The following is a 26589-nucleotide window of genomic DNA, read 5'->3' on the forward strand; positions in this document are numbered from 1 at the left end:
CAGCATTGCATACTATGGGCAGTGAATTCCCACATAATGAGCCACTGCCATTCAACATGGCCAAGACTCCTCTCATGAAATTCCCCACATTGACAGAAACTTCAGCTTCTCAAGGTTCCCTTGGGTTGTCTCAGCTAAGATAGGGGAGGAAGTGTCAAAGGAGAAGTGAGTCACCTAACGATACTTAGATTAGGGTCCATCTAATCCATTTTAAATCTTAAAAATGTGAACAACTAAAACACATACTGTGATGGGCTGTCTTCATAGTGACCAAAATCATTTCCAAAAGGGAGAAGCCATAGACAAGCAATAAAAAAATAACATACCTCTGCTTGTCAGTGGTCATCATAGGGAGGGAAAGGATGCTGAAGCAGGAGGACCTGGAGGTCAGGAAGGACAGAGGGAACTTTCAAGACTGGAGAAAATTCTACTTTTTAAGTTTCTCCTCAAAGACACGAATATTTACTTTGATACCATTACATAATCTTTCTTGTACATGTGATACTTCATCAAAAATATAAACACATTATAAAAGCAGCCAGTTGTATCCTTAAAAAACATACTATCTAAGCTTCTTTACCTTTGTGTCCTACTTTTTGTTCCTTAATAAAACATTTTTAATATTTCAGAACGGCATTAATGTTTTCTCTAAAAAAAAACCATTTTTTTTTAATATTTGAAAAAAAAAACTAGTGTGCGGCATGTATACTGAGATCCTTTCTAAACTGTTGGTGTCAGATTTCAATTTCCCATCTGAAACCAATGGCTAACTCAGAGCGCCAAATGGCCACAGCTGCATTTCAACAAGTTCAAGGCCCGTTTCTTTCAGACAAGTTTCCCAAGGCTTTCTTAGCCAATTGGCGGCAAAGTATGCCATAGAGAGGCAGACATCTGTTGGCAGGCACAAAAATAAAATATTGTTATCTGACTGTCTTCTTTTTCATAAACAAAGAATTGAGTTGTGCTTTTTTTGCCTGAGGGAAAACCTCAAGAAAATGAGCTCCTGTCATTTGTCTTTCCAAAATAAGAATTAAAACACAGAAGTTGAGTCACTCGGCACATTCAAATAGGCAGCTGGTCGGAATCTGCAATCAAGCCAGAAGTAACAGAACCTGCATCTCGCCACCCCACTTGCAGTTCAGAGGGTGATATAGGTAAAAAGAAAAGAGAAAACACACACAAATAAAAAGAAGTAGTGAGGAAAAGACGGAGATGAGTCAACCCAGAGAGCTTTTACAACAGGGGAAAGTCACACACAGAGTTACATCTCAGGAGAGGAAAACCGGTTTTCAAAGAACAGTTGAAGAAGCCTTTTGTTTTGTTTTGCTATGCAGTTGGGAAAAAGAGTAAAAATGGAATAAGAGATAAAAGGACTAAAATGTAAAGAGCATTGAAAAATAATCATGTGGGAATTTCTAAGACATTAGCGAATCTTCTCTGAACACTAGGAAAAAAAACATGGATTCCCAGGGGATCAAGTGTCTGAGAGAGAAACTGGGCTAGTTCCCAAAGCAGAGCTCGGATAGCAAGCTCTGCTGTCTTCTGTCCTAGGATGCTTACTGCTCTGAGCCAACAGTCATTGGAAACATAAACTGTGTCAGCCCTTTTCATTCAACACTGAACTCAGCTCCTCTGCCTTTTGAGTGTTTCCAACATGACCGTTAGATGTAGGAGAACAAGGACTCCTACAGAGCCTTTCTTTTTCAGAGAAAGTGGACAAGTGAAAATCCCCACTCTTTCCCCAACTTCTTCATTCTGCCAACTCTCTCAGCTTGTTTATTCCGGTGTACACATCATGCATCTGACAAGACACTCTGGACCCTTTCCCACCAAGATTTGGTTACCGTGGGCGGGCCGGAGATGGCTCAGTAGTTAAGAGAATATGCACTATTCCTACACGGGATTCAAATTCAATGCCCAGCACCCATGCTGGGCCATTTGCAACCAACTGCCTGTAACTCCAGTTCTAGGGGAAGTTAAGGCTTCTGGCCTCTGTGAGCCGATGTATTCTAGTGTGCGCACATACATGGAAACGCACATGCACATGCATATACACACGTACACATATACATCCACACATTAAAAAAAAAACAAAACCTTTAAAAAAGACTTGGATGCCCTTTCATCTGCCTAATCATCACTTGCTCCTGCCTCTCCAAATATTATGAGTTCCTTACAAACAAAAAAAGAATTCTTGGTGCATAATGAATGGCAAGTGTAGGAGCCAGTAACTATGTAAATCACTAAAAGAAAAACACATATTTCTAGAAATATGAATCATAGTGTCCTGAAATTAGCCACAAAGACTATTTGTAATAGTCATGTTTTTTTTTCCCCAATAAACATTGATGTTTTGGTTTTCCTCCCCATTCCCCCAGTAACCAAGTCTCCAAATGGTTTTAGGATAGCAAGCTAACAAGTCAACAGAGGTTAGAATCAAACTAAATTTGGCTGAGTAGGATACACAATGAACAAAGAAATATAACAACTAATTAAAAATTGTACATTCATCATGGACTGTAAGAGACAAGTCGCCGCTTGAGAGTATTGTATTGTAATTCTGTATTGTATCCTCTGTGGTTTTTGTCAGTTTGGTAGGATGACCGTTTGTAGTGTGTGTGTGTGTGTGTGTGTGTGTGTGTGTGTGTGTGTGTGTGTGTGTGTGTGTATGTATGTGTGGGTAGGGGCATATGTGTATGTTCAGGTTTATGTGTGAAACCAGTAGTTTGCGGATCCATATTTAACTGAGACACATTGGGAAAAAAAATTACTTAGCCTAAGACTAGATTTTAGGTCTTTAAAGTGAAAAAATATATATAATATTATGTTTAAAGTTCTGTTACCAGCATCAAATATTACGGTGAATGCAAAGGACCATATAATATACCTTATTTTATTTTATTTTAGAGACAGTCTTTTGCAGGCCCATCTGGCCTCAACCTTGCCATGCAATATAGTACTTAAACTCCTGATCCTCTTGTCTCCTGTCTCCACCTCCTGAGTACAGAGGTGCAGACAGGACACATGCACCATCTTGTTCTACTTAATGATGGGGAGTGAACTCAGGGCCTTTGTTTTTAATAATTCATAAGCGCTTTACCAATTGAACAACATCCTAGCCCCATAAAGGACCTTTCAAACATTTTAAAACTCCCATGACTGATGCTTCTCTTTACACTTTAAGAACAATACAGTAGACAGACCACCATATGCACAATGGGAATTAGGATTTTTTTTCTCATCTTTGAGTTTTGAGACTTGTGAGTTCACTATAGATATAATTTATGGGGGTTCAGGAAACAATGTGGAAATGTTTTTTCCTACTGCACACCATGTCCTTTTATTACTTTAACAGTGTTAATTAGAGTCTTGTTTTTGCTTATTGTTTTTTTTTTAAACTTCTGCTGAAGTTGAAATTGTTTTTGTTTGTTTATTCGCTTGTTTCGTAAGTTATGGTTTGGTCTTCCATGAAGCAATGCTTAATCGGTCATGAAATAACTCTATAGTTTCTTTTAAAGGGTTTATATTTTCATATTTGAGTGAACATTTTATATGCTCTGAAGCATAGTTAGCATTGTTATTGGATTAGGTTTTGTAACTGAAAATCTAGTTTTTCCTGCATGGCTCGTTGCCAAGGTTGTTCTTCAACATTTCCGTTGTGCCTGTGAAGACTCTCTTTAGGTCTGGACTCACACTATCCACTGGTTACATGTTTACAAATTTGGAGATATCACTGTCAATTGCTATAGTTTTGCTGTAAGGCTTGAGACTTTATAAATTGGTTTTATTTTTCAAATAATTTTGCTTCTTCTGATTCCATTTTGCTCCATATAAAATATAGAGTAGGTTTCCCCAAAATTCAAAAAAATTTCTGCTAGTAGTTAGACATAAATGATAATGGATTTTACAATATCATCGGGATAACTTACATGGAAATTATACCAAATATTCTAATAATTGAACACAATATAACAATATTATTCTGTTTATTTAGGCATTCCTTAATTTGCTGCATTAGCCTTTTGTAGTTTGTGCCTTATGTAGATAACTTCATAAAAATATTATATCATCATACTTCGTTTCTTAGAGCTATTAGGATTCTTTTATAATTTTGGTTGTTCACTGCTGCTACACAGAAGTGCATTTCATACTTGCAACCCATAAACATGTCATCTGCAAATAGAAGTTTTATGTGGTCTTTCCTAGTCCACTAAGACTCTGACTTTCCTTGCCTTATTGTATGGGTGGACCTTTTAAAACGCTGTCGATAGGAACAGTGAAGCATGCTTTCTTTATCCCTGGTGTTAGAAGGAAGCCTTCATTCTCCTGACTATTTGGTATGGTATTAGTTGTAGGGATTGTTTTTCTTATTTATTTCTAAAGTTTATTTACATATGGGTATATTTTAGGTTATTTGTTTATTTATTGCTGGTATCTACCAAATCTGGGGCATATATTGCTATATCTAATCCACACAGAATTTCTGCTATGAATAAGATTTGAACTTTGTCCAACACATTCTTTTTTTCATTTTTTTGGTGTTATCTTTTTGTCTTCTGCTTTTTGGTGTTCACAGGATGAGTCATGAATAAGTGATTTTCAAACGTTAAACTGCCCTTTCTCCCATGGGAGAAGTTGTGCTTAGTGCTATATTAGTAATGCTGTTGAGAGCACTCATGTACACGTTTTTGAGTGGCATATGCTTTCATTTCTCTAATGCGGAGGTGGAGTTGCTGAATCATGTGATTTTCACACTGCACTGTTAGAGAAGTGCCAGCATGTTCTCTAAAGTATCTGTACTAATTTACCTTCCCACTTGCACTGCACAAGAATTTGAATTTCTCCACAACACTTATTATTATCTATTACACAGCAGTTGAACATCAGTGTTAATCAAGGAATTAATTCAGTTCATTAAATGTATGTGCATGGTTTGTAGTGTGTTTAGTATTTTATTAATATCCTTGTTTTGTTTTTTTTTTCTCTTTTAATGCCAGGGTCAAATCTAGAGGTTTGTGCCTGCTGGGCAACTGCTCTGTTGCAGAGGTGTATTCTCTGCCACCCTTTAAATGTCTGTGGTTCTTCCCCAAGTGACAGTCTTTTTATTTATTTATTTGTGGTGCATGTGTATGTGTGCATTTGTGTGTCAGACAGAACCTCATGTAGCTCAGGTACCACAAACTCTTTTGCACCTAATGATGAAATGAACTTGAACTTCTGATCTGTTAGCCCCTACCTCACAAGTGCTAGGATTCCAGCCCTATGAGCCACCACAGCAAGTTTATAATGTAATGGTCTAAGATTGGAGTCTTCCCATGCTATGCATGTGGTCCACCAACTGAGCTATAGCCTCAGAACCAACCTTTCATTCTACGTATTAGTAATCTGCATTTACTCTGTGTGTGTGTGTGTGTGTGTGTGTGTGTGTGTGTGTGTGTGTGTGTGCAACCAGCTAGTGTGCTCATGCTACTGCAACAACAGGCCTGCATTTGCCTTTCATAGGGATTCAAGAGTTAAAGTCCTTATTCCTAATGTCACATGTCCATCCTATAATATAATATGAGGGATTTTCTTAGAGCTTTACTCTCTAGACTTGTTGCAGAGTTCCCACATCCAAGTTGCCCAGGACTGTAAGCCAGGATGTACTGGAGAAATACAAATAGCAGAGGGAACTATTCTGATTTCTTCTACCACATGTCAATGGTAGCTTTGCAGGTTACCCCAGGACTTACTGTATTATGTCCAAGGCTCTGGTTTGCAGCAGCCGCAAAGTTGGGCAGTGTGATGGTTTAGACTGTCAATGGACAGGCTCTGGAATTACCTTGGAGACAAATTCTCCACTAGATCAAATGAGGAGGGAAAACCCATCCTCAATGTGGGTGACAGCGTTGCACAGACTGGATTGTCAGACTGCTCAAAATAATAATAATAATAATAATAATAATAATAATAATAATAATAATAACAACAACAACAACAACCACTAAAAGGCTGAGTACAAGGATTCATCCCTCTCTGCTTCCTGACTGGATCTGATATAAAGGCAGCCTTGTGTTGCTACCATCCTGTCTTTTCTGTCCGATGCCATGTCTTTCTTGTCATGTGAAATACCACCCTTGGGCTGGAGAGATGGCTCAACGATTAAGAGCACTGCTTGTTCTTCTAGAGGTCCTGAGTTCAATTCCCAGCAACCACAAGGTGGCTCACAACCATCTACAATGAGATCTGGCGCCCTCTTCTGGCATGCAGGCAGAACACTGTATACATAATAAATAAATCTTTAAAAAAAAAGAAAAAGAAAAAGAAATACCACCCTCAGTATTCCCTGTAAAACGGGGAAAAAAAGGTTTTTCTCTCCCTTAAATTGCTCCTTGCCGGGTGTTTGGTCACAGAAACAAGGTGGTCACGTATGCACGGAGTTCTTCCACGTCCACTGAGGAAGTTCCCCGTGCCCTCTGGCTTTGTACATGACTCATTGCTAACATATATTTCTTGACCTGTCAGGGAAATCTGTACACTGTCTACTCAACGTTCCCACAGGGACAGACTACTCTTTGAATCATCTGACATCTTATAAGGACTGAAGTGTCTATTCATTTATACAAGCTTTAAATTACGTTCAGTGTAATTTTTAATTTCTCTCTATATAAATGTAAAATACATATTTTTCACATTCTTTCCCATGGAAAGTACCTTAATTTGGTTTTACACTGCATGCGCATGGATGTTTGCCTGCATGCATGTCTGTGCACCATTAGGTCAGAAGGTGATGCTGGAACACCAGAGTAACAGACGGTTGTGAACTGCCATGTATTGTGCACAATAATGCACAATCAATAGAGTAATACTGGGTAGAGCAACCCCTCTAGGACAGGTCTCATGTTCAGAGCAGTTGTAGCTGACCAACATATAATTGGTCCACATTTCTGTGTACTTTTATTCGATTATAGTTTGTTGGTCTTTTTTTTTGATATGGTTTTATTTTGTTTTCTTTTTTGTTACTGTACTGGCATTTGTTTGTTGAGAAAGAACTTAAAGTTGGGTGGGCAGGGAGGGCAAGAGAATCTGGAAGGGCTTGAGGGGAAGAGTATGAACAAAATATATTTAAATTTAAAAATTATTTTAAATAATAAATAATAATAACAATGAGGTAGAGGGAGGGACACACACACACACACACACACACACACACACACACACACACACACACACACAAGCTCAAAGCTAGAAGAGCGGCCAGTACTCTTAGATGCTGAGTCAAATATCTAGCCCCAATATTAAGGTTTTTTAATAAAAATAATGTCTGGGCTTCAAGTTTCATTTCATTGGTGTTCAGTGACAAGACCAAGTTTGCATAATTTATTTCCATTATTCATTAAGTAGGATCCCTGTGTGTTCATTGGCTCCTCATCATACTTCTGCCTTCAGAAAACGATGCTGCCACCTAAGGTCTCCTGTAAAAACAGTTGAACTTCAAGCAGACCTGCACCATGCTCTGCTCTTTAGCACTGAGCCAAAGCTGAGCTCATAGTCCATAAACACCAAATTAAGTTTTGACTGAAATGAGCAAGTAAAGTACACTTAATCCTGAAGTATATTCTGGCCCTAGAAGAGCCAGGGGATAACAATGCCTTCAGAAACGCTAGAGAGCATTTGACAGGCTCTTTGGGGATGAGTGTGATAGGTGGGAAGCAGGGATGAGGACCCAGACTGGCCTCAGTTTCACCACTAGCCAAAGATGGCTTTGAATCGCTTATCTTTCTGCTCTCCCAAGTGTGTGCTATGGCCATGTATAGTTTGGAGTGAAAATTTATTAGCCTTTATTATGCTCAAAGTCTTGTGTGGTAACAGGAAGCTTGAAGCCTTCACACATATGTACACACACACACACACACACACACACACACACACACACACACACCACAAAATAAAAAAAAAAAAACCTAAAAACCACTGGTCTACCAAATAAGTATTTGCAAAGAAACCTTACAGTGGTACAAAAAGGAAAAAAAAATCCAAAAAGGAAGTTTATTTGATAAAGGAGAAGCTTTTAAGAATACCCCATGATAAGTTTTCCTCTGAGAGATATGGCAAATGCTTACTTTTTGGAAAAATAAGCAAATTTAAAACACAGCCATGCCCTTGATTTGCTTTTCACATTTATAAGTATCAGACAATCATCTGTGCTTAAAACAACAGCAAAGTACTCTGGTTTCCTCTCGTCCCCTCAGAGTGTTACTATTTCTGAGAGAAAAGGAATAGCTAACCACCACTGCCACTGGATCATGCCTTCTCTTACTATTCTTGTGGTGCGAAATATAGTATCTCCTTTTATCGTATTTCCTAAACATACGTAAGAGTGATACATTTCAAAAATGGAACTGAGTGGCTAAAAGTCAAAAAGTATTTTTATATTTTGTAAAGCATGTAATTTGAATTTTTAAAGATGCCTCCTCCTCAAAATGTTGGGCCCTGAATGGATTTGTTTTTGAAAGTGCATATGTTCAAACTCTAATCCCTGAAGTGTTCACATTTGGAGACACAGCCTTTGCAGAGAGGGAGCTCTCAGGGTGGGATTGAAATTCTTGTAAGATAATGAGGGAGAGCTTACATCCCCTTTCTTGCTTTCGGCCATGGGGAAACACAGTAGTTGCACCTCTATGCACACACTTAAGAAAGAAGAGTCTTGGGCTGGAGACACAGCTCAGCAATTAAGAGTACTTGCTGCTCTTCAGAGGACCTAGGTCTGAATCTTAGCACACACATCATGCTGCTTACAGCTACCTATAACTCCAGTTCCAAGCAACCAGACACACCTTCTTCTGGCTTCTGTAGGCACTGTGTACAAACAAGCAGGGAACACACAACTAGACAGGTATACACATATTCACATAAATACAAGTACGTTTTAAAATTAGAAAAGAAGATCTTTACCTGAGTCTAGCCATGCTGGCACCCTGACCTTGGACTTTCAACATCCAAACTGAAAAATACATTTTTTTTGTTGGCTCTTGTTACAGCAGACTATGGTGTTTATGTGTTACAGTAGCTAGAACTAAGATACTGGATCATGGAAAACAAAAATGAGAAGCATTTCTATGAGCTAAAATAGGTTTGGAGATAAATATTTCAAGGACACAAATCTCAGGATAGATTTGCTACATGAATCACACTGGCATCCTTCTGCTACTGCCAGGTTAATCACACAAGAATCCACTGATGTCCCCTCCCTGGTCAGTCCCATGAGAATTCATCGTTATCTCTCAACCAAAGCCAGGTGAGTAACAGGAGAATCCAGTTAGCATTTCTCTTCTATTATATTCCTATCTAATGGCATTTCAACAAAAAGATGATAGATAATATTTACTTGTGCAAGACTATGTAGCAAAATGTCAAGGGGACTATATGTAGGCTTCGATAGAAACTATTACAAATAAAGCAAGAGATTCATTTTATTGCCAAGGTTTCATAGCTGACACTGTTAAAGAAATGCCTTACAGTCAAATTCTAGACTTTTAGGGAACTGAAATTCTACTTTCCCCTTTAATAGTAAGCTCCACAAATATTATTTGCCTCCTAAAACCCAGAACACTCAGTTGCTAATTCTTGGTGTGTTTTTCATTCTTTCTGGCAAACCTGAATCATTGTTACTTTTTTTTATTTTTTGAAAACCATTTGTGACCTTTGAGTGGCAGCAACAACAGCAAACATTTAAAATGTGTACAACACACCCAGTTCTCCAAGAAGAACAATGCTTGGCTTTGTCAGAACTGTAGATACACAGAAACAAAGCAATACATCCTTGTTCAAGTTTGGAGATTTTCTTGTTTCGTTGCTGAATAGCTACAAGTTTTTGAGGTAGCTGATCTTTTACTGTACTGTTTAGTATGTGGACAAATGGCTCAGATAAAAACAACTGAAAGAAAATAAAAGTGATGTCACAGACAGGAGAGAACTTCCCTCTTACTCAGGACTTGAGAGCATGTGAAGTCCATGCAGGTTAAGGGATGTTTCCCAATCCTTTAATGATAAACCCATATTTAGACCTTTGATTTTCTTGATTCCTTTTTTTATTTTTATTATTTATTTATTTATTTTGGTTTTTCAAGACAGGGTTTCTCTGTGTAGCTTTGTGCCTTTCCTGGAATTCACTCTGTAGCCCAGGCTGGTCTTGAACTCGCAGAGATCCACCTGCCTCTGCCTCCCAAGTGCTGAGACTAAAGGCGTGGTGCGCCACCACCTCCTGTCAGTTTTTTTTTTATTCCTTATTTGATGCTTTCTACATGACCATGGCACAAAACACAATATTGGGAGTAATGTGTGAACTGGTCACTGTGTCTCTATGATTATTAACCTATTCAGTTTGAATGACTCATAGAGACCACCAAGTGGACAAGGATTCTTCTTCCATTGTATTCCTTATTGTCACTCAATCAAGTTTAAGAAGGATCACTAGATACTTTAGTATTTATTCACCCATTTAATGCATGTGCATAAAATGTCTGTGTCATGCCAAATCTTTGATATTACTTGCAATTTTACGTGTTAGGACAGAATTGAAGATGGGTTAAGAGTCATTCACTCAAAAACAATTATCAACTTAGTAACATGGGACCACATTGAGCATAACCCATTCAGAAGATGTGGTAGACAGTCTATATGATGGCCTATCTCTGTCTCCTGATAGGCATGGTCGATGTAATGCCCTTCTTTAAGTAACCTTTGACCTTAGCAACTCATTTCTAACTGTTGAATAACAAAGGTAAAGGTATAACACTCTAGAAGATTCCATCTGTCTTTTTCTTTGACTCTCATTCTCTGTTTCATTTGAATCACTCATTCTGAGACAAAGCATCCATTGTGATAATGCAGAGGCAGCATTGGAGGTCTCTAAATAACATGGAGCAGGAGCTCCATGATAACATTGAGGATTATTAGCTTAGAGATTTCCACATATCCCAGGTAGGGCTTGATTGACTATTATAGTCAATAGCATTCTAGCAACCTCATGAGAGACTCTCAGTCATAAGTACACAGCTAAGGTGTTCTCAGATTGGATTAATAAATCTCAGAAATTATGAGAAAACAAATATTGATATCCTAACTTAACTGATAATGGGCTTATATGATGAATGGAAATATGGAGTTTTGAAGGATAGAGAGTATTGACATGTACTTTGGTGAGAGATCACAAATGACTGGGAAAAACTGATGAAAAGATCTGTCCATTCATTATTGAGATAAATACCTATTATTCATAATGAAATGAAAATTTACCCTCTAAGTTATCAGAATTTGGAAAGCCCTCTAAATAGATAACACATCCCAGTGATTCTAAGTTATAATACTTGTTTTATGATCAGACTGTCTTATCCAACTCAGTTCCTAATTTGAAATCTAATTACCAATGCAATTACATTAAAACATGCACCTTTAAAAGTTAGACCTTCCTGAACGAGACGAAGTAACAGGATAAAAGAGATTTGTGGGAGTCTGTTTGCCCTTCGAATCATGGTAGAACACTTAAAGAGCAAAATCTATGAAGAACGAAATGTGAAGTCACAGAATCTGCTGAGAATTTGACTAGATTTCCATGACCCCAGAACACAGACCTGAGGAGCCATTGGCAATTGATAGCTGCTAGGAGAGGGAGAGCCAGGTTTATTTAAGTGTATGGCCCCCAGTGCATTGACCTTAATCCCAGCGGAAGGCCACATGTTCAGTGGTTTATGAGAAACAGAAATTAGACGGGTTAAAAACAGAAGAGCAGACACAGGGTTGGATGGGTAGGGTAAGAAGGAGGTGCCTCTCTGACCTTTTCTTGTGAGTGGGGTTTCTCTCGTGATTCTATACCCTTGCACTTGGATTTACAGGTTTATTTTCTTTGTAGTTTTAAATGTTATTTTTAAAAGATATTAGACTAGGGTAGGAAATCAATGCATACTTAGTCCTTCTCGTTGACCTTTTATTGTCGTGCGTTTCATTTATTTTTTTATATTTGGAGGCAGAGTTTTGCTAACTGGTTATCCCTGGCTATCCTGGAATTCATTATATAGGCCAGGCTAGCCACAGACTCACAGAGATCCACCTACCCCTGTCTCCCAAGTGTGAGAATTAAGGGTCTGTGCCACCGTGCCCAGCTTTAGCATTTGTAATAAACAAGAAAAGAAGCACAAAACCAAACTTTGTCTCTGGATTCAAATATTCTTAACTTTGACTGTTAAGAGAAGATAAATAGAAAAATCTGATAATAATAATCAGCTTTATTTAAGTGTATGCCCCCCCAGTACATTAAAGATAATAATCAAAACTGAAATATTTACACATTTATAAATAGCAGCAGCTGGTCATGGAAGGATGGATAAATGAGAAATGAGAGATGGAAGAGGACAATATTTCAACTTTATTGTTTTACATTCAAAGTGAGCTTATTTTCAAAATTAATGCTCTTAATTCTTCTTGCAGGCTATGCAGAAATTTTGAGACAGGTGGTAAAGAGATGTGCATAACCTTTCCTAGATCAATAAAAAACAAGAGTAAAACTAGACTTTAGAATAGCTGGACTCTTTAAAAAATACTGCCTGTAGTGTTTATAATAAATGGTACCTTTAAAAAATCTCTATATCAGCAGAGAATTTTAAAACATAAATTGTTCACTTAACTTTAACTGCTACAGATTTTGGCAGACAGTAAAATTAAACAGTGGGTGATCACCAGAATGAACGACATCTTTCAATATACCACTGGGCTACTAATACATTTTAAGAGAGGAAATCTCCTGCTAGCATTAGGATTGGAAGCTGTAATACTTTCTACCATAATTGTTGAAAAAGGAAGCTGTAGATTACCATGAACTAGAAAATTCAATTATTTATTTAAAGATTTATTTATTTTTATTCTATGTGTATGGATGTGTTTCCCTGCATGTACAATGTGTGTGCACTGCCTACAGAGGTCAGGAAATGGCATGGGTACCTTTTGAACTGAAGTTACAGATGTTTGTTAGTTACCATGTGAATGCTGGAAATGGAGTCTAATTCCTCTACAAGACCAGAAAGTACTCTTGATAACTAAGTCATCTCTCTAGTCTCCAAAGTTAATTAATTTTAAAGATTTACCTCTAGTTGATTTTAGTCACGTGTATAGTGTGCTGTGTGCAGGTTTGTATATATGTGAGTGCTGTGCCCTCAGAGGCCAGAAGAAGGTATTAGATCTCCTGGAGCTGGAGTTGCAGGTGATTGTGAGCCACCCTGTGTGAATAATGGGATCTGAACTCAGGTACTCTGCAGGTGCTCTTACCTCTGAGCCGTCCACCCATGTCATTTTTTTTTTTGAAGTGAGAATGTATGTCAACAGAAAGTAGCATTGCATATGATAGGAAGGGCTTCCTAGTTAATAATCTCTTTGGCTTTTCATGGTTATTTCTATCTTCCCTAGCTCAATTAACAATACTTTTGTGATGTGTGTTTGTTCCACTCCTACTTAGCATTGTACTTCCTACTATGTGGGTACCATTTAAAACACCTTCCCTTTCAAATAATTTTCCCATGCTCTACTGGCCTTTGGAGATATCACTATGTCTACAGTTCTTGACAAGGTAGGTAAATGGTCTTCCATTCACCAACTCATGACTTTAATATGGACATTACTGAGTAAAATGTTCTCACCAATTAACAAAGCTCACAGATGATGTTGGCACTTCTGAACACTGACCTGCTGATGTACCTTCCTCCTCACAGCAATCACTTCTTATGCCATGTGTGCCTTCTCGTCGATGAAGTGTGGCAGCATAAATACAGCTTGCCTCACTTTGGAAAAAATCAACATATGCTATCCACCTTTTTAGTAAATGCTCACTCCCAGCCAGTGAGGTAGTTCAGGTGATACAAGTGCTTATCAATAAACCTGATGAGCTGAGTGTACACACCAGGAACTCACATACTGGAAAGAAAGCACCAAATTGTCCTTTGACCTCCACACATGCACTAGAACATTAACCACCCCCCCAATACCTGCCTGGATACACACACAAAAGAAGTAAATTTAATAAAAAAAAACTTTTCATGTTTGATTTTTTTCACTTACTAAAATCATTCCTATCAGGAAACTTGGTGATATAATTTTGTTAGCTGTGAGCACCCCCAGACTTCAGGATTGCATGTTTAAGAGTGACAGGGAAGACATTTGGGGGAAGGAAAAGCTCTGGCCACTGACAATTAACTTCTGGTTTTGTTGCCATCCATGTACCAGCAAGAGAAACTCACTCTGACTTATGTACCAAACATGAGTAATGGTCTCTCTGAAACCAAAGGAGAGAGGAAGGGAACACACTAACTCAGTTTTCTGCTAACCTCAATGACCTTGAGCCTCAAATTCAGTTTTACATGTGATCATATTAAAAGCTTTGCCAGTTTACATCAATAAATATACAAATGCACTCTCCTATACTATACATAAAAATCTCTTTAGAAAGCAAGATTAATTTTATTTTCAGCTAAAGGCTACTAATACATAAAATATGCTTCAAATAACAGAAGGGAATTATCTTATAAATTTCACAAATCTGATTTTCAAGATGAAATGAAAAGGAAAAGTACGTCCACTAGAAAGAGTCTACATCATTAGAAATGTATACACTGTGCTATTTCATGAAATAGTTTACTATAATTCTTGTATGAGGAACCTTAATTGTTGCCTTTCTCAGTAGACAGAGGTCTAGCCCAGAGCCCCCTTCCAACTGTGATACGACATAATAGTGTGTGTTAGCTAGAGGGGGTTGAAATAGTGATCTCTTCAGTACTCCAATTTTCCAGGAAGAATCTATGACTGACTACTCCCGACCCCAGAGTATTTGATCCCCACTAACCTCTATACTACTATACTTTCCTCAATAGACAAACAAGAACCATACTTTTATTTGACATTAATTTATGCTGTCACAGAGCACATATTATTAGATTGGATACCCTCTCCAATGAGAGAATCTATGCCTGATACATTAAACCTGGAAAATAATAATAATAATAATAATAATAATAATAATAATAATAATAACAACAACAATAATATAAAAGATGTTAGAGGAAGTGTTTGCTTGTAGGAGGGAACTCAATATGCTGTTTAGCCAGTTGATATAGCATCAGACTGTCTTCTAAACATGACCACAGACAATTGCTACCCTTGTCCTTTATTAGCGAACTCTCTTTCTACTGAAGCAGTGAATGCAGATACCTATGGCTGCACAAGTTGCTGAGATTAAGTGATGATGAGGGGTCAGCCTGAAACAAGACATGTATACTATCCCCTCTGAGGCTTGGGGAACACCATGAGAAGAATATTAAGAGTTGGAAGACAGGGTGAAGGGCTATAAAATGTCATCTCCAGGTAAGATACAACCATGTCAATCATAAACTCACAACAGCTTGTGGGTACCCACCCTCAATCTGCACAATGACAGACATGTCCATAATCAAGCATGGGTGGAGGAAGGGCTCAGGGGCTCTGTCCTCACTGCTGATCTGCCCTCTACTGACAGATTCAGGGGGTGCAGAAATCAGTGCCTTTAGTTGTGTGCACATTGATGACTCCTGTAAGCTCTCATGGGTAGTGCAAGGCAATGGTCACACGTAGGGCCCTGATAAGATCAAATGCATCTTAAAACAAACCAAAAATACTGAACCTGGGAAAGGACTAGTAGGGATTTGAGGAGAGGCTGGTGGTGGGAGGGAGATAGACAGCGCAAGCAAGGAAAAGCAATCAGAACATGTATTGCAGTACTTCCACATTGCGGATACACACCTTAAAGGTCAGGGTGGAACCAACCTCTCCTCAGTGGCCACAAATACATATTTATGTGTATGTTTGCATGGAATTTTCAAAGAACTAAACTAATCAATAAAGACATTAACTTAATGTCCCTTACCTAGCTGGATTTAAAACAAAATGATACACTCCAATATGTATGATTTCACATTTGAAGAGTTATGAGATTCAGGTCTGGCACTTTTTTATTGTTATTGCAATTAAGTAAAGGAGTCACTGAAGTGTATTCTGTACTTCTTTGATTTTTCCTAATTTTCATAGAAGACTCTCATGTTTTCACAAAAGCAACTAAGAAATAACCCTCTATTATGTTCTCTTGGTAATGAACATACTCATCATATGTTATAAAAATGTCCTCCCATAAACATACCTTGGGTTTATGTCCTATCATAGTAATGCCTATTAGTATATCTACTAGGCATATAGGAAGTTTGTATGTTTGATTTAAAAATGTCATAACCAATCATAAAGAACTAAGGCTGTAACTAGCCACTGAGGGCCATGTTCCTAATTGGTCAGGGGTAGAAGTTACTCCTTTGTCACTGTGATGACCGATTTGGTTGGTAAAAAATCAATCTTTCCTTAATCTGTGTCCTTTCATGGGTTTGGTAATTATCTTCTGCTTTTCATCATCACCCTTCCCTTCCCTCATAAAGCTACTTCCTGTGATACAGTATCATCAGCCGGTATGATGTAGAAGAGTCTCCACTGTGACTTAAAGGCTCAGTAATCACCTTCCACACGCCGAAAACCAAGATGTGGATTCATAAAGTACATTATGCTGACATAATGCCGAGAAAGCGGGATGAAGAACAAGTAAAACGCAAACAGATATATTTTTAGGATTTATTCTAGTGGTAGAGAGACCTGGAAAGTGGTGTTAAACCACTGTAGCATCCATGACGTCCAGTGTCACACTATGATACCATCAAAGTTTCAGCATGGGTTGTAACAGAACCTCCAGAAGCTCAGGCTGATTTTGACATTGGTGCCAGATAGAGCAGATCTGGTGTTTACACTATTTTTCTACTTGTTCTTCAGTCTTCTTGAGGGCTTGTTGCCTAATTTAACCATCAGCACATTCTGTGGCTTTCAACCCAGAACCCAAAGGAATACTTCATGCTTGAAACATTTAAATATAAATTCTTATTAAATTTACTTGTGCCCTATAAAAAGATCATGGAAAAAGTCCGAGTTTGTCCTTTTCTACATAGAAGTATACGCCAGTAGGGTAAGAACCAGAGGTGTAGCCGACTTCTCTTTCTTGGTGGTTTCTTGTTTTCTTGGAGATCATCTTAGTTAAGACAGAGGTAAAGAAGATACGAGACCCCAAAAACATCTTCGTATTCACACTGGTAAGGAACCAAAGAGTAGATGCCCATTCTTTTATTTCTCTGCCACATCTCCTTTCCTTTTATCCCATGCCAATTCATCTCTTCTATCTTTAATCCTTTTTTCCTTTGGCACCATCTTCAAAGTCACATTTCACAGTTTCTACATAGGGAGATGTTTCAGTCTCTGCCTATGTTCTTCTGAAATCCAGTCTTAAGCCTTTTATTTCCTTTTCTGACTGTGAAATTTCTACTAATGTATCAGAATCTGTCCTTTTTTCTAATAGAATATTATTGACTAGGAAATTGTGAGTCAATGAACTATAGCCAAAAGGTTCGAAAAACCTTTTCCTTTGCACAGTGTGTGTGTATATATATATATATATATATATATATATATATATATATATATAATTTTGGTATTTATGGAGTTAGTCTTTATTTTAAAGGTGAAACAACCAAGAATCACCTGGAAACAGTCCCAATGAGGAATTGTTTGCATTATGTTGGCCTGTGGGCATGCATGTGAGATAGTTCTTCATTGGGTTAATTGAGGAAAGAGAACCCATATTGAATGTGGGCAGCTCCATTTTATGGGCTAGACCTAGACTGACGGGAAGGAGAGAGTGAGATAAGCACTAGACTGTGTCAATTAGTTCATTGCTCTCTGCTCTTGACTGCTAGATTTGAGTCCTATAGTAATCCAGTCATTGGAGAGAAGATAGGTTTGTATTAGGCAGACATTCTATTTAGATGCAAGTTCTTTACACTTATACCTAACAGTCCCAGCTTGGGCAGGATAAAACTTTTTCAAAGCCATGACTGACCTGCAATTTCTACCTAAAAGATACCTGGCTATCCTGGCTTAGTTAAGTGATCCACAGACATAAGGCTCTTAGAAGCCTCTCTTGGTACCTGTGTTCTTGGGCGTGAGATTCAGGCTTGAAGCGAAAAGGAAGAAAGGGAGTAATTCAGAATCCTTTCTCAGGCTGTTGAAAGGGGCAAGGGGTTGCCAATGATGGTCTCCGAGTTTGAAATCCTGGTTGCTGCCACTCACAACAATTTGCTGAAAGTGGTGTTGAAGTCCAGTTCAGTGGGATCTTTCAACAGATGTTTCATTGATGTCTCTTGTAAGTAATTGAATACACAAAAGTCGTGATCTCTTGTTCAACAGCTCACTGAGGAACCTTTTAAAAGGCTGACCTGAGCTTTCTAGAAGTGGTTAATATCTAACTCTGCACAGTAATGAATGACTTCCTTAATCTTTCCTCTGCCCTGGCCTTTAACAGAGCCCACTGCTTCTGTTTTCCTCAATAGAGATGACATCTTATTAATTACATTATGCTACATCACAATGTGATCTTATAATAAATGTTAAGTTTAAATGGTAGAGAAGAACTTGGTAACCAAGTAGGCAGAGAATCCACTAAGGAGAGATGTAGCTGAAGTTTTCCTGGTCCTGCTTGGCTCTGCGGCCACTTGGACCCAAGTAAACACATGGAGGCTTATATTAATTAAAACTGCTTGGCCATTTTAGCTCAGGCTAACTATTGACTAGCTCTTACACTTAAATTAACTCATAATTCTTATTTGTGTTCAGCCACGTGGCTTGGTACCTTTTCTCAGTTCTGCCTTCACATCTTGCTTCCTCTGTGTCTGGCTGGCGACTCCTGACTCAGCCTTCCTGTTCCCAGAATTCTCCTCTCTGCTTATCCTGCCTATACTATACTTCCTGCCTGGCTACTGGCCAATCACCATTTTATTTACCAACCAAATCAGAGCAACACACATTCACAGCATACAGAAAGACATCCCCAGCAGAGAGATGCAGAAATGAACTCAGGTGCCTGCCTTTAAGGATAAAGCAGCCTAGTAGGAAAAAGTTGCTTGTAAATGGCGGGTTATGACCATAGATAAAGGGATATAAACCTCCACTAGAAGACAAATACTTCCTGGGTCAGAGTAATTAACTGTCACTGAAAGGGAGTCCAGAGTACTTTTGCAAGGGTGGTAACCTTTGGGTCAGTGTTCAAAGGTCAATATAGATGGTAATAAACAAGAGAGAGCATTCCAACTGCAAGAACAGAATTAGCCAAATCATACTAGCCAACAAGACAATGATATCCTGTGCTTGAATTTCCAGTATCTGGGAAGTGGAAGCAGGATTGTGAGTTCAAGACCAGCCTGAAATAAACAACTCTTTTATATTAATTAACTTTTAAAAATTGAGGTTTCCAAAAAGAGTTTAAGTTTTGTTAATAATTTATTTATCTTTAACTTAATATAAGATATGCAGTGTTTGGAAGAGATAATGCAAAGAAATGAATAGGGCTATCCCTTAGTTCTGCAGCTATGGAAAGAAAGTCATTTCTGGATGATTTGCAAAGAGTTATGAGGTTGTCTGGTTATTATGGTTACTTAGAGACATATCTCTCAAGAGTCACATTATATTGAACATAAAGAAATTAGGGCTGCTGGAAGAAATAAAAGGATTTCTAGAAGCCGAGACTAAAAGCTGTTTCTTGAAAGATGAATATAATTTGACATGTTAAACAAGAGGTAGGATACCGGGCAGTGGTGGCATGAGCCTTTCATTCCCAGCATTTGGGAGGCAGAGGTAGGTGGATCTCTGTGAGTTCGGGGCCAGCCTAGTCTATAGAGCAAGTTCTAGGACAGGCTCCAAAGCTACACAGAGAGATCCTGTCTTGAAAAAACCCCAAATAAATAAATTAATTAATTAATAAAAAGTGGTAAGAATATTCCAAAATGAGAGGTATGACATGGGCTATACCTAGATAGAGATGGTTACAGCCTTAGTGTGTTCAAATCTACTGAGATCATATGGGCTGGGATTTTGGTAACACACCCTGGAAAATATGTTTAGTGAATTTGAGGAAAATGAATTAAACAAAGCAGACCAGCTATATGAGGAAATGGAGGCAAAGATGACGTGGTTAGAGACCGTGATTTAGGAACAACAAAGGAGAAGACACCAAGAAGCTCCAGCCACCTCTGCCGTGAAAATGATATTGCTTCACTCTGCTGGGCAAAGGAAATTTCTTTCAGTCACACCTAGAATGTAGAATACTAATTTTCAAATGCTGCAGAGAGCCAGGACCTTTGGACCAAATCCTTTGGCATTTGTGTGCAACTGCTTATTAGGATTGTCGGGCAGAGATGCACCATACGGAATGCAGCCTGTCTGAGTCTAGCTTACCAACACAATCCATTCTATTTAGTTAATTGTCAGTTTAATCAATTCTAACTGCTATTTAAATCTGTATGAAGAAAAACCACCACAGAAATTTTCACAAGTGGCCTCAAATAAATTTTCAAGTGTCTCAAATGCCTTTGGGTGTGTGTGTATAACAGTCTGAGTCCCCAGGGCTTTAAGAAAGAAGGGCTCCCAGGCATGCGTTTTTCTTCTCCTCTTCCTTTATTTTTATTTTTATTGGGTTTCATTATCATGAGTTAGGGGCCACTGTAGACAAGGCTAACACTTGCCAGTTTCCAGCCTCCACCTCCTAAGTGTTGAGATTACAGGTGTGCACCACCATGCCTTGTTTATATGGTGCTGAGACTGATCCCAGGGATTTGGGCACAACAAGCGCAGACTCTGTCCACAGGGCTACATCTGCAGTTTGGGATTCATCAGTCACTGGGTGAATGTACTATTATTTCCAATAAATACTAGTTTCCAAGAGCAGGGGCAATCAGGATGTCTTGTTCGGGGTCATTTATGTGTCTGCTCTGTTTTTATCTCTATTTCTGGCTGACAGTGAAATGAGGTAGGGTTGGATGGTTTGCAACAATGGATGCTTTTGGACCTGCTCATTCCTGACTTTGATAGAGCCGATAGCCACAGGAAAATACACTCTACCAGGTCCATCCTGTAGTTGGCCTCTCCCTAACATCCTAAGAAAGAACTAAAGTTGGCATTAAGAGGGTAACTTCTAGCTTTCATGTTGCAGTTTTTCAGGTTATTTTAAAAACTAATCCAGAGCTGGGCAGTGGTGGTGCACGCCTTTAAACCCAGCACTCTGGAGGCAGAAGCAGGCAGATTTCTGTGAGTTCGAGGCCAGCCTGGTCTCCAAAGCGAGTACCAGGAAAGGCGCAAAGCTACACAGAGAAACCCTGTCTCGAAAAACCAAAAAAAAAAAAAAAAAACAAAAACAAACAAACAAAAAACCTAATCCAGGCCAGATGTGTGGAACTTATGCCTTTAATCCCAGCACTTGGAAGGCAGAGGCAGGAGGGTCTCTGTGAGTTCAAAACCAGCCAGGTCTACATAGCAAGCTCTAGGACAGCCAGGACTACATGGAGAGACCCTGTCTCAAACACCAACAAACAATAAATTAATCTAAGCCCCCACCCCAGAAGGGTTTCCCAACAGGTGAAGGAGCTCAGTGCTGGGGTAGAGTTGTGAGAACATAAAGTATTTCATGTGAAGATTAGAATGCTATGCCTCTGTTGGCAAAAAGTAGCTCTCCATTATTGACTTCATTTCCCTTCAGACTAGTAGGTGGGGACAATGTCAGTTTCTGAACGGAAGCAGGGCAGCCTTGCATCCTAATGTGGAGAATAACCTAGGAGGTCATTAAAACCAGAAAACCTGTTAATGAGCCACAAAGTATGATAAAAAAAATCAAGGCACCATGTTCCATGAACTCTTTCTGTAACTGAGACAAGATAGCAGAGGCTCCATCATTCATGATGATACTTACAGCAAATTTTCTAAACATTAGGGGGTCTCAGGAATAAAAAAAAAAAACAAAAACTATTCACAGGAGATCTCCATTAAGTTATTTTGAAGAAGCTGGGCTAAACCCTGAGAACTAACAAAAAGAAAATGAACCAAAGAGAAAAACAGGCCACATTAGTATTCTTTTGCTAAAATGTGAGCTACTAAGGCTTCACAACACAAAACATGACATTTCCAATTATGTAATTTGGTAAGTATTTAAGTGATAAGTCCAAGATATGACCCAGGGGTGAACAAAGATGACTGTTACCCATCAGTCAATGGGGTAGGACAGAAGAGTTAGAAATATTTATATATTTAATAGACAATTTTTATGTATTAAATAGACAATGTCTCCATGGGAGAGAGAGAACACACAGTCCTCAGCTTTGGCTAAGATCAAACTGATCTAATTAGGGTTTTTCATTTAGTTCATTGCTCTGAAGAATTCCCTTTTGTGAGGCACGCTTTTGATAAATTTCAAGGAAAGCTATTTGGAGGAAATTTTGAATTAGAATTATTTTTATGAAGAAGAAAACAGAAGTGTACTTCAAGGATATGCCTAAAGCTTGTCTGAAAGAGACCAAGATGATTACTTAGGAGTCATAAATTATACATTTCATAATAAGATTCACTTTTTACAAAATAGCCCAAAATATTCTATACGTCTCACCTTTGGAATGTAAACCATGATTTGAATGGGATATTTTAATTAATGTTATTTTACAAGTAAAGAGAGGAAAGGGTTTGGGGGTTTTGTTAGCTCTTCCGATTGTGAATATTTGGTACAGTCATTAATAATCACAGGTGCATTAACAAGAACGTATTTCAATGTCTGAGTGATTTGGCTACGGTTTCTAATGTAGAATGACTGCCAGCAGTTCTGAACACTGGAGGAATTCACTTCCACTTCACCCTGTGCGTCTGGCAGATGTGCTCTCTGCCTATGGAGTTTAAAAGTGCAGACTTGGCACCTCATAGAGATGTTATGGCCACAGCGTCTGCAGGTGAGACTTGCGGAATGCAGTCCCAGAACTGAGATGCAAGCAAAGTTCAGCAACCCTGGTGGACTTGAGCCACTTCACCCCACAGGAAATTTTCACCTGGATAAAAAAGAAAATGTTTTGCACAGTTTCCCTCATATTTAAAATGCCATTTTTGGAAGGTGGGAAATGGAACCCGTTATTGACCAGACCCTAGTTTCCATCAACTCGAAAGCTAAGGATGTCATCTGATAGGATCGTGGGCTTCTCCCATCTTGCTGTACCCACCTTTTTCTGATGGACCCACCAATATATTCTGAACTTGCCTCGATTTATGACACATCTTTGTTATATAAAACTATAAAACTTCATGAAACTGCTTCCACACTGGAACATGGAATTTGGGGTAAGCTAAAACTGTGTTCCTGGACCATGGTTACTCAAGATGCCTGCAGAATAAACTTTTTCCCTAAAAATGGACACAGATAATAAGTACTTGATTTGAACCAATAAAGGATCACGCAAATCTGGAATAGAAAGAGATATTAAATAACTGTAACATAACCAACTTCCAAAGCCAGTACACATATTTCCAAACAATAAAAGGAGCAACTAATATGTTCTCAATTCTTTCTGTGTGTTTTGAAACAGGATCTTAAATGCAGCACAGACAGGCCTTGAATTCTTGATGATACTGTGCCTCAGACTCCATGCCGGCCTAGTCTGAGAGCTGGGATTGCTGGATTATACCACCATAACTGACCATGTGCTTGATTTGTGTCATTAATATCTCTGAGGAGTGGATGTGGAAATATTAGTTTAATATCAAGAGCTATAGATGTGCCTTTACCACCTTTCCTCAGACCATTTCATTATTTGAGAAGTATGTTTAAAGAGATGATGAGAAAGTTATCAATGATTGATATATTTAAATCATCTTAAGAGTTTCAAATTTTAAAATGGAAGAAGTGTTTTTGTTGTTGTTGCTCGGTTTCATTTTGTTTTAAAGATCGTCCATCAGTGATGAAGAGATGGCTCAGCAGTTAAGAGCACTGACTGATCTTGCAGAGGACCTAAGTTCAATTCTCAGCATCCACATAGTGGATCACACTGTCTGCAACACCAGTCTCAGGGGACCTGATGCCCTCTTCTGGTCTTAGGGGCATACATGCACATGAGGCATGAACAAAACATCTAAAAACATAAAATAAAATGAAAAAATTAAAAGTATTGTCCATTCCTCTTTTTTCACAAATAATATGAAAAAAATTTCAAAGTTAACATGCCCTATGTATCTCTTAAGAAAGGATGATTTAAATATGATATCTGCAGGAATCCCAGACACAACATCACTCTCTTGTCAAGAGGCAATATATATATATATATATATATATATATATATAATCTCCACAAGATTTTCAATTTCACAAAAGTGGTTCATAGGAAGGAGCTCTGCCATAACAATTTATAAAAACTGTTGACTGCCATCCTTGTTCATGATTCTCTGTGAATCCTGACTTACCATGGGTCTCTTGGAGAAACGTTAACAATAGTATTTGAAAGAAAAATATCATTATATTGAGAGTGATTCAAATCATTCTCTGCCCAATTTTAGAAAATAGTAACTTGAGTACTGCCACCAAAACAGTCATGTATTATATATTTCTTAAACAATGAAAGAAGAATTAGGGCAAGAATAGAAAGCTATTTTCCATAGAATTGCAAGCTAAATGTAGCCAGCATGTCTTTGGATACATAGGAAAAACCTGCTATGGTTAAATAATAAGAAACCCAGGGGTACCAATAATATAGCCAAATGAAAGCCTGCAAACTACTGCATGCTTAACCCCATGCTGGCCTAATTATAGCTCCAAACATCTCTAACATTAATAAACACTCACAAGTGGCTAAGGCCCTGGGAGTAATGCATGTATTTAAAAAGACCCTTTTTTCTCAATGAATATGTTTTTTTCCACTGGGATAAGTTTCAAGTCACATAACGACAGGATACCAGACACCAATTAGATGGTATAGGGATGTGCTATGTGTGGGATCAAGCGATACAGACTGAGACCTTTCATCTTCCCATGTACAGATATTTGGTCGCTTTGCATATTTAGACATGAGGAACTGTGCAGCTGTCATCGTGGACAGAGACTCACCCGTGCCTGTGAGGAAGTTGACATTCTTCATCACACCACCCGTGTAAGCACCTGGTTCATAACTGTCCATTTCCCCTGTGACAATGTGAGCTACTCTTGCAGCTCGTCCTCGGATGGCACCTGCAGCTCGGTCTAAGTTATCAGCATCCTGGTCCCTCAAGGCTATGATGCATTTGTTGACATCTTCCAGGATGTGGCTTTCTGTAAAGAAACAGAGCAAGTTACTTGTATGCATGTGTTTTGATCACACACATGTAGCGCATTGCAATATTATTGACTTTTCACTCGGGACACACTATGTTACTTAGGGCACTGGGAATTAATTATGAATTAATTAAGTAAAGTTACAAGTATTTTTAATTCATTTCTTTACTTACCATTTGCAACAGCCATAAAATGTGAAATTTCTTTTTGAACATAAGAGTTTCAGGGTATGGGAAGATGGCTCAGCTGATAAAGACAGGAAGGTCTGTGCTTGGATCACCAAGACTCACTTAATATCTGGCCACTACAGCTCTATATGTAACCACAGTGCTATAGTTGGGGACAGAGACAGGGAGAGCCCAGGGGAAGTTTAGAGAGCCAGTCTAGAAAAACAAATAGACAAACCAGTGAGCTCCACACTCAGAGAGAGAGTCTGTCTCTCCAAAAATAAGATGGACAATGATGAAAAAGAAGCTATCCAGCAACAACTTCTGGCCTGCTTATGTTCATGGATAGATGGGCATCTACACCTACAGACAGACAGGTAGACAGACAGACACACACACACAAGGGGAGAGAGAGAGAGAGAGAGAGAGAGAGAGAAAGAGAGAGAGAGAGAGAGAGAGAGAGAGAGAGAGAGAGAGAGAGAGAGAGAGAGAGAGAAATGTGCTTAATATGAGGATACATACCTCAAATCCTAGCACTAGGGAAGCTGACCCAAGAAGAACAGGAGTTCTAGACCAGTTAGCCTAACACAGAGAATTAAAAGCTTCATTGTAGAAATATCCAAAGCACCAAGGGGAATAAAGGACAGAAAACTGTATTGATTATGCATTATTTTAGGTGCTAGGGCCTTTAGAGCATGTTTCATATTTGAGACGCAAGTACAAATTGAAGGTATTTTACATTAAAATAGAAATAGAATATATAATTATAGAATATTTAGTTCTGAATAAAAGCAATGTTATATAAGAGTGCAAATTTAAAACTACCATCTTTGATTAAGTATACAGGAGAATAAAACAATGGTGTTTTATTTAGCTAGCAGATAATAAAATATGAAATCTATGATATTTTTAAAATATTGATTATGTATGCGGATGGGGTGGGTGGGTATGTGCATGTGCATTTAGGTGCCTTCAGAGGCCATAAGAGGGCGCTGATCCTCTGGAGTTGGAGACTGGTGAAAGCCACCTGATGAGGATGCTGGGGATGCTGAACAGGAAGAAAGTAAGCATTCTTAACCACACTGCCATCTCTCCAATTCCCCAAACTAAAATCTTTGTGTTGTAAAGCAACAATTTCTCAAGTCTGTGGACACACACATACACACACACACACACACA

The 26589-nt window shown here is 38.5% G+C and overlaps 1 protein-coding gene across 4 annotated transcripts in view; it reads right to left on the minus strand.

Annotated features, from left to right (window-relative positions):
- Positions 1 to 26589, minus strand: part of Ctnna3 (catenin alpha 3) — a 1464870-nt gene that overhangs the window by 353962 nt on the left and 1084319 nt on the right. For all 4 annotated transcript variants that reach the window (XM_052744818.1, XM_052744817.1, XM_052744819.1 and 1 more), the window contains one exon: positions 25040 to 25240. In XM_052744818.1, coding sequence (XP_052600778.1) covers positions 25040 to 25240 — 201 coding nt within the window. The remainder of the gene's footprint in view (positions 1 to 25039; positions 25241 to 26589) is intronic.

This window comes from Peromyscus californicus, unplaced genomic scaffold (genome assembly GCF_007827085.1).
Source record: "Peromyscus californicus insignis strain IS unplaced genomic scaffold, ASM782708v3 Scaffold_19__1_contigs__length_69161282, whole genome shotgun sequence".
NCBI classification, from domain to species: Eukaryota; Metazoa; Chordata; class Mammalia; order Rodentia; family Cricetidae; genus Peromyscus; species Peromyscus californicus.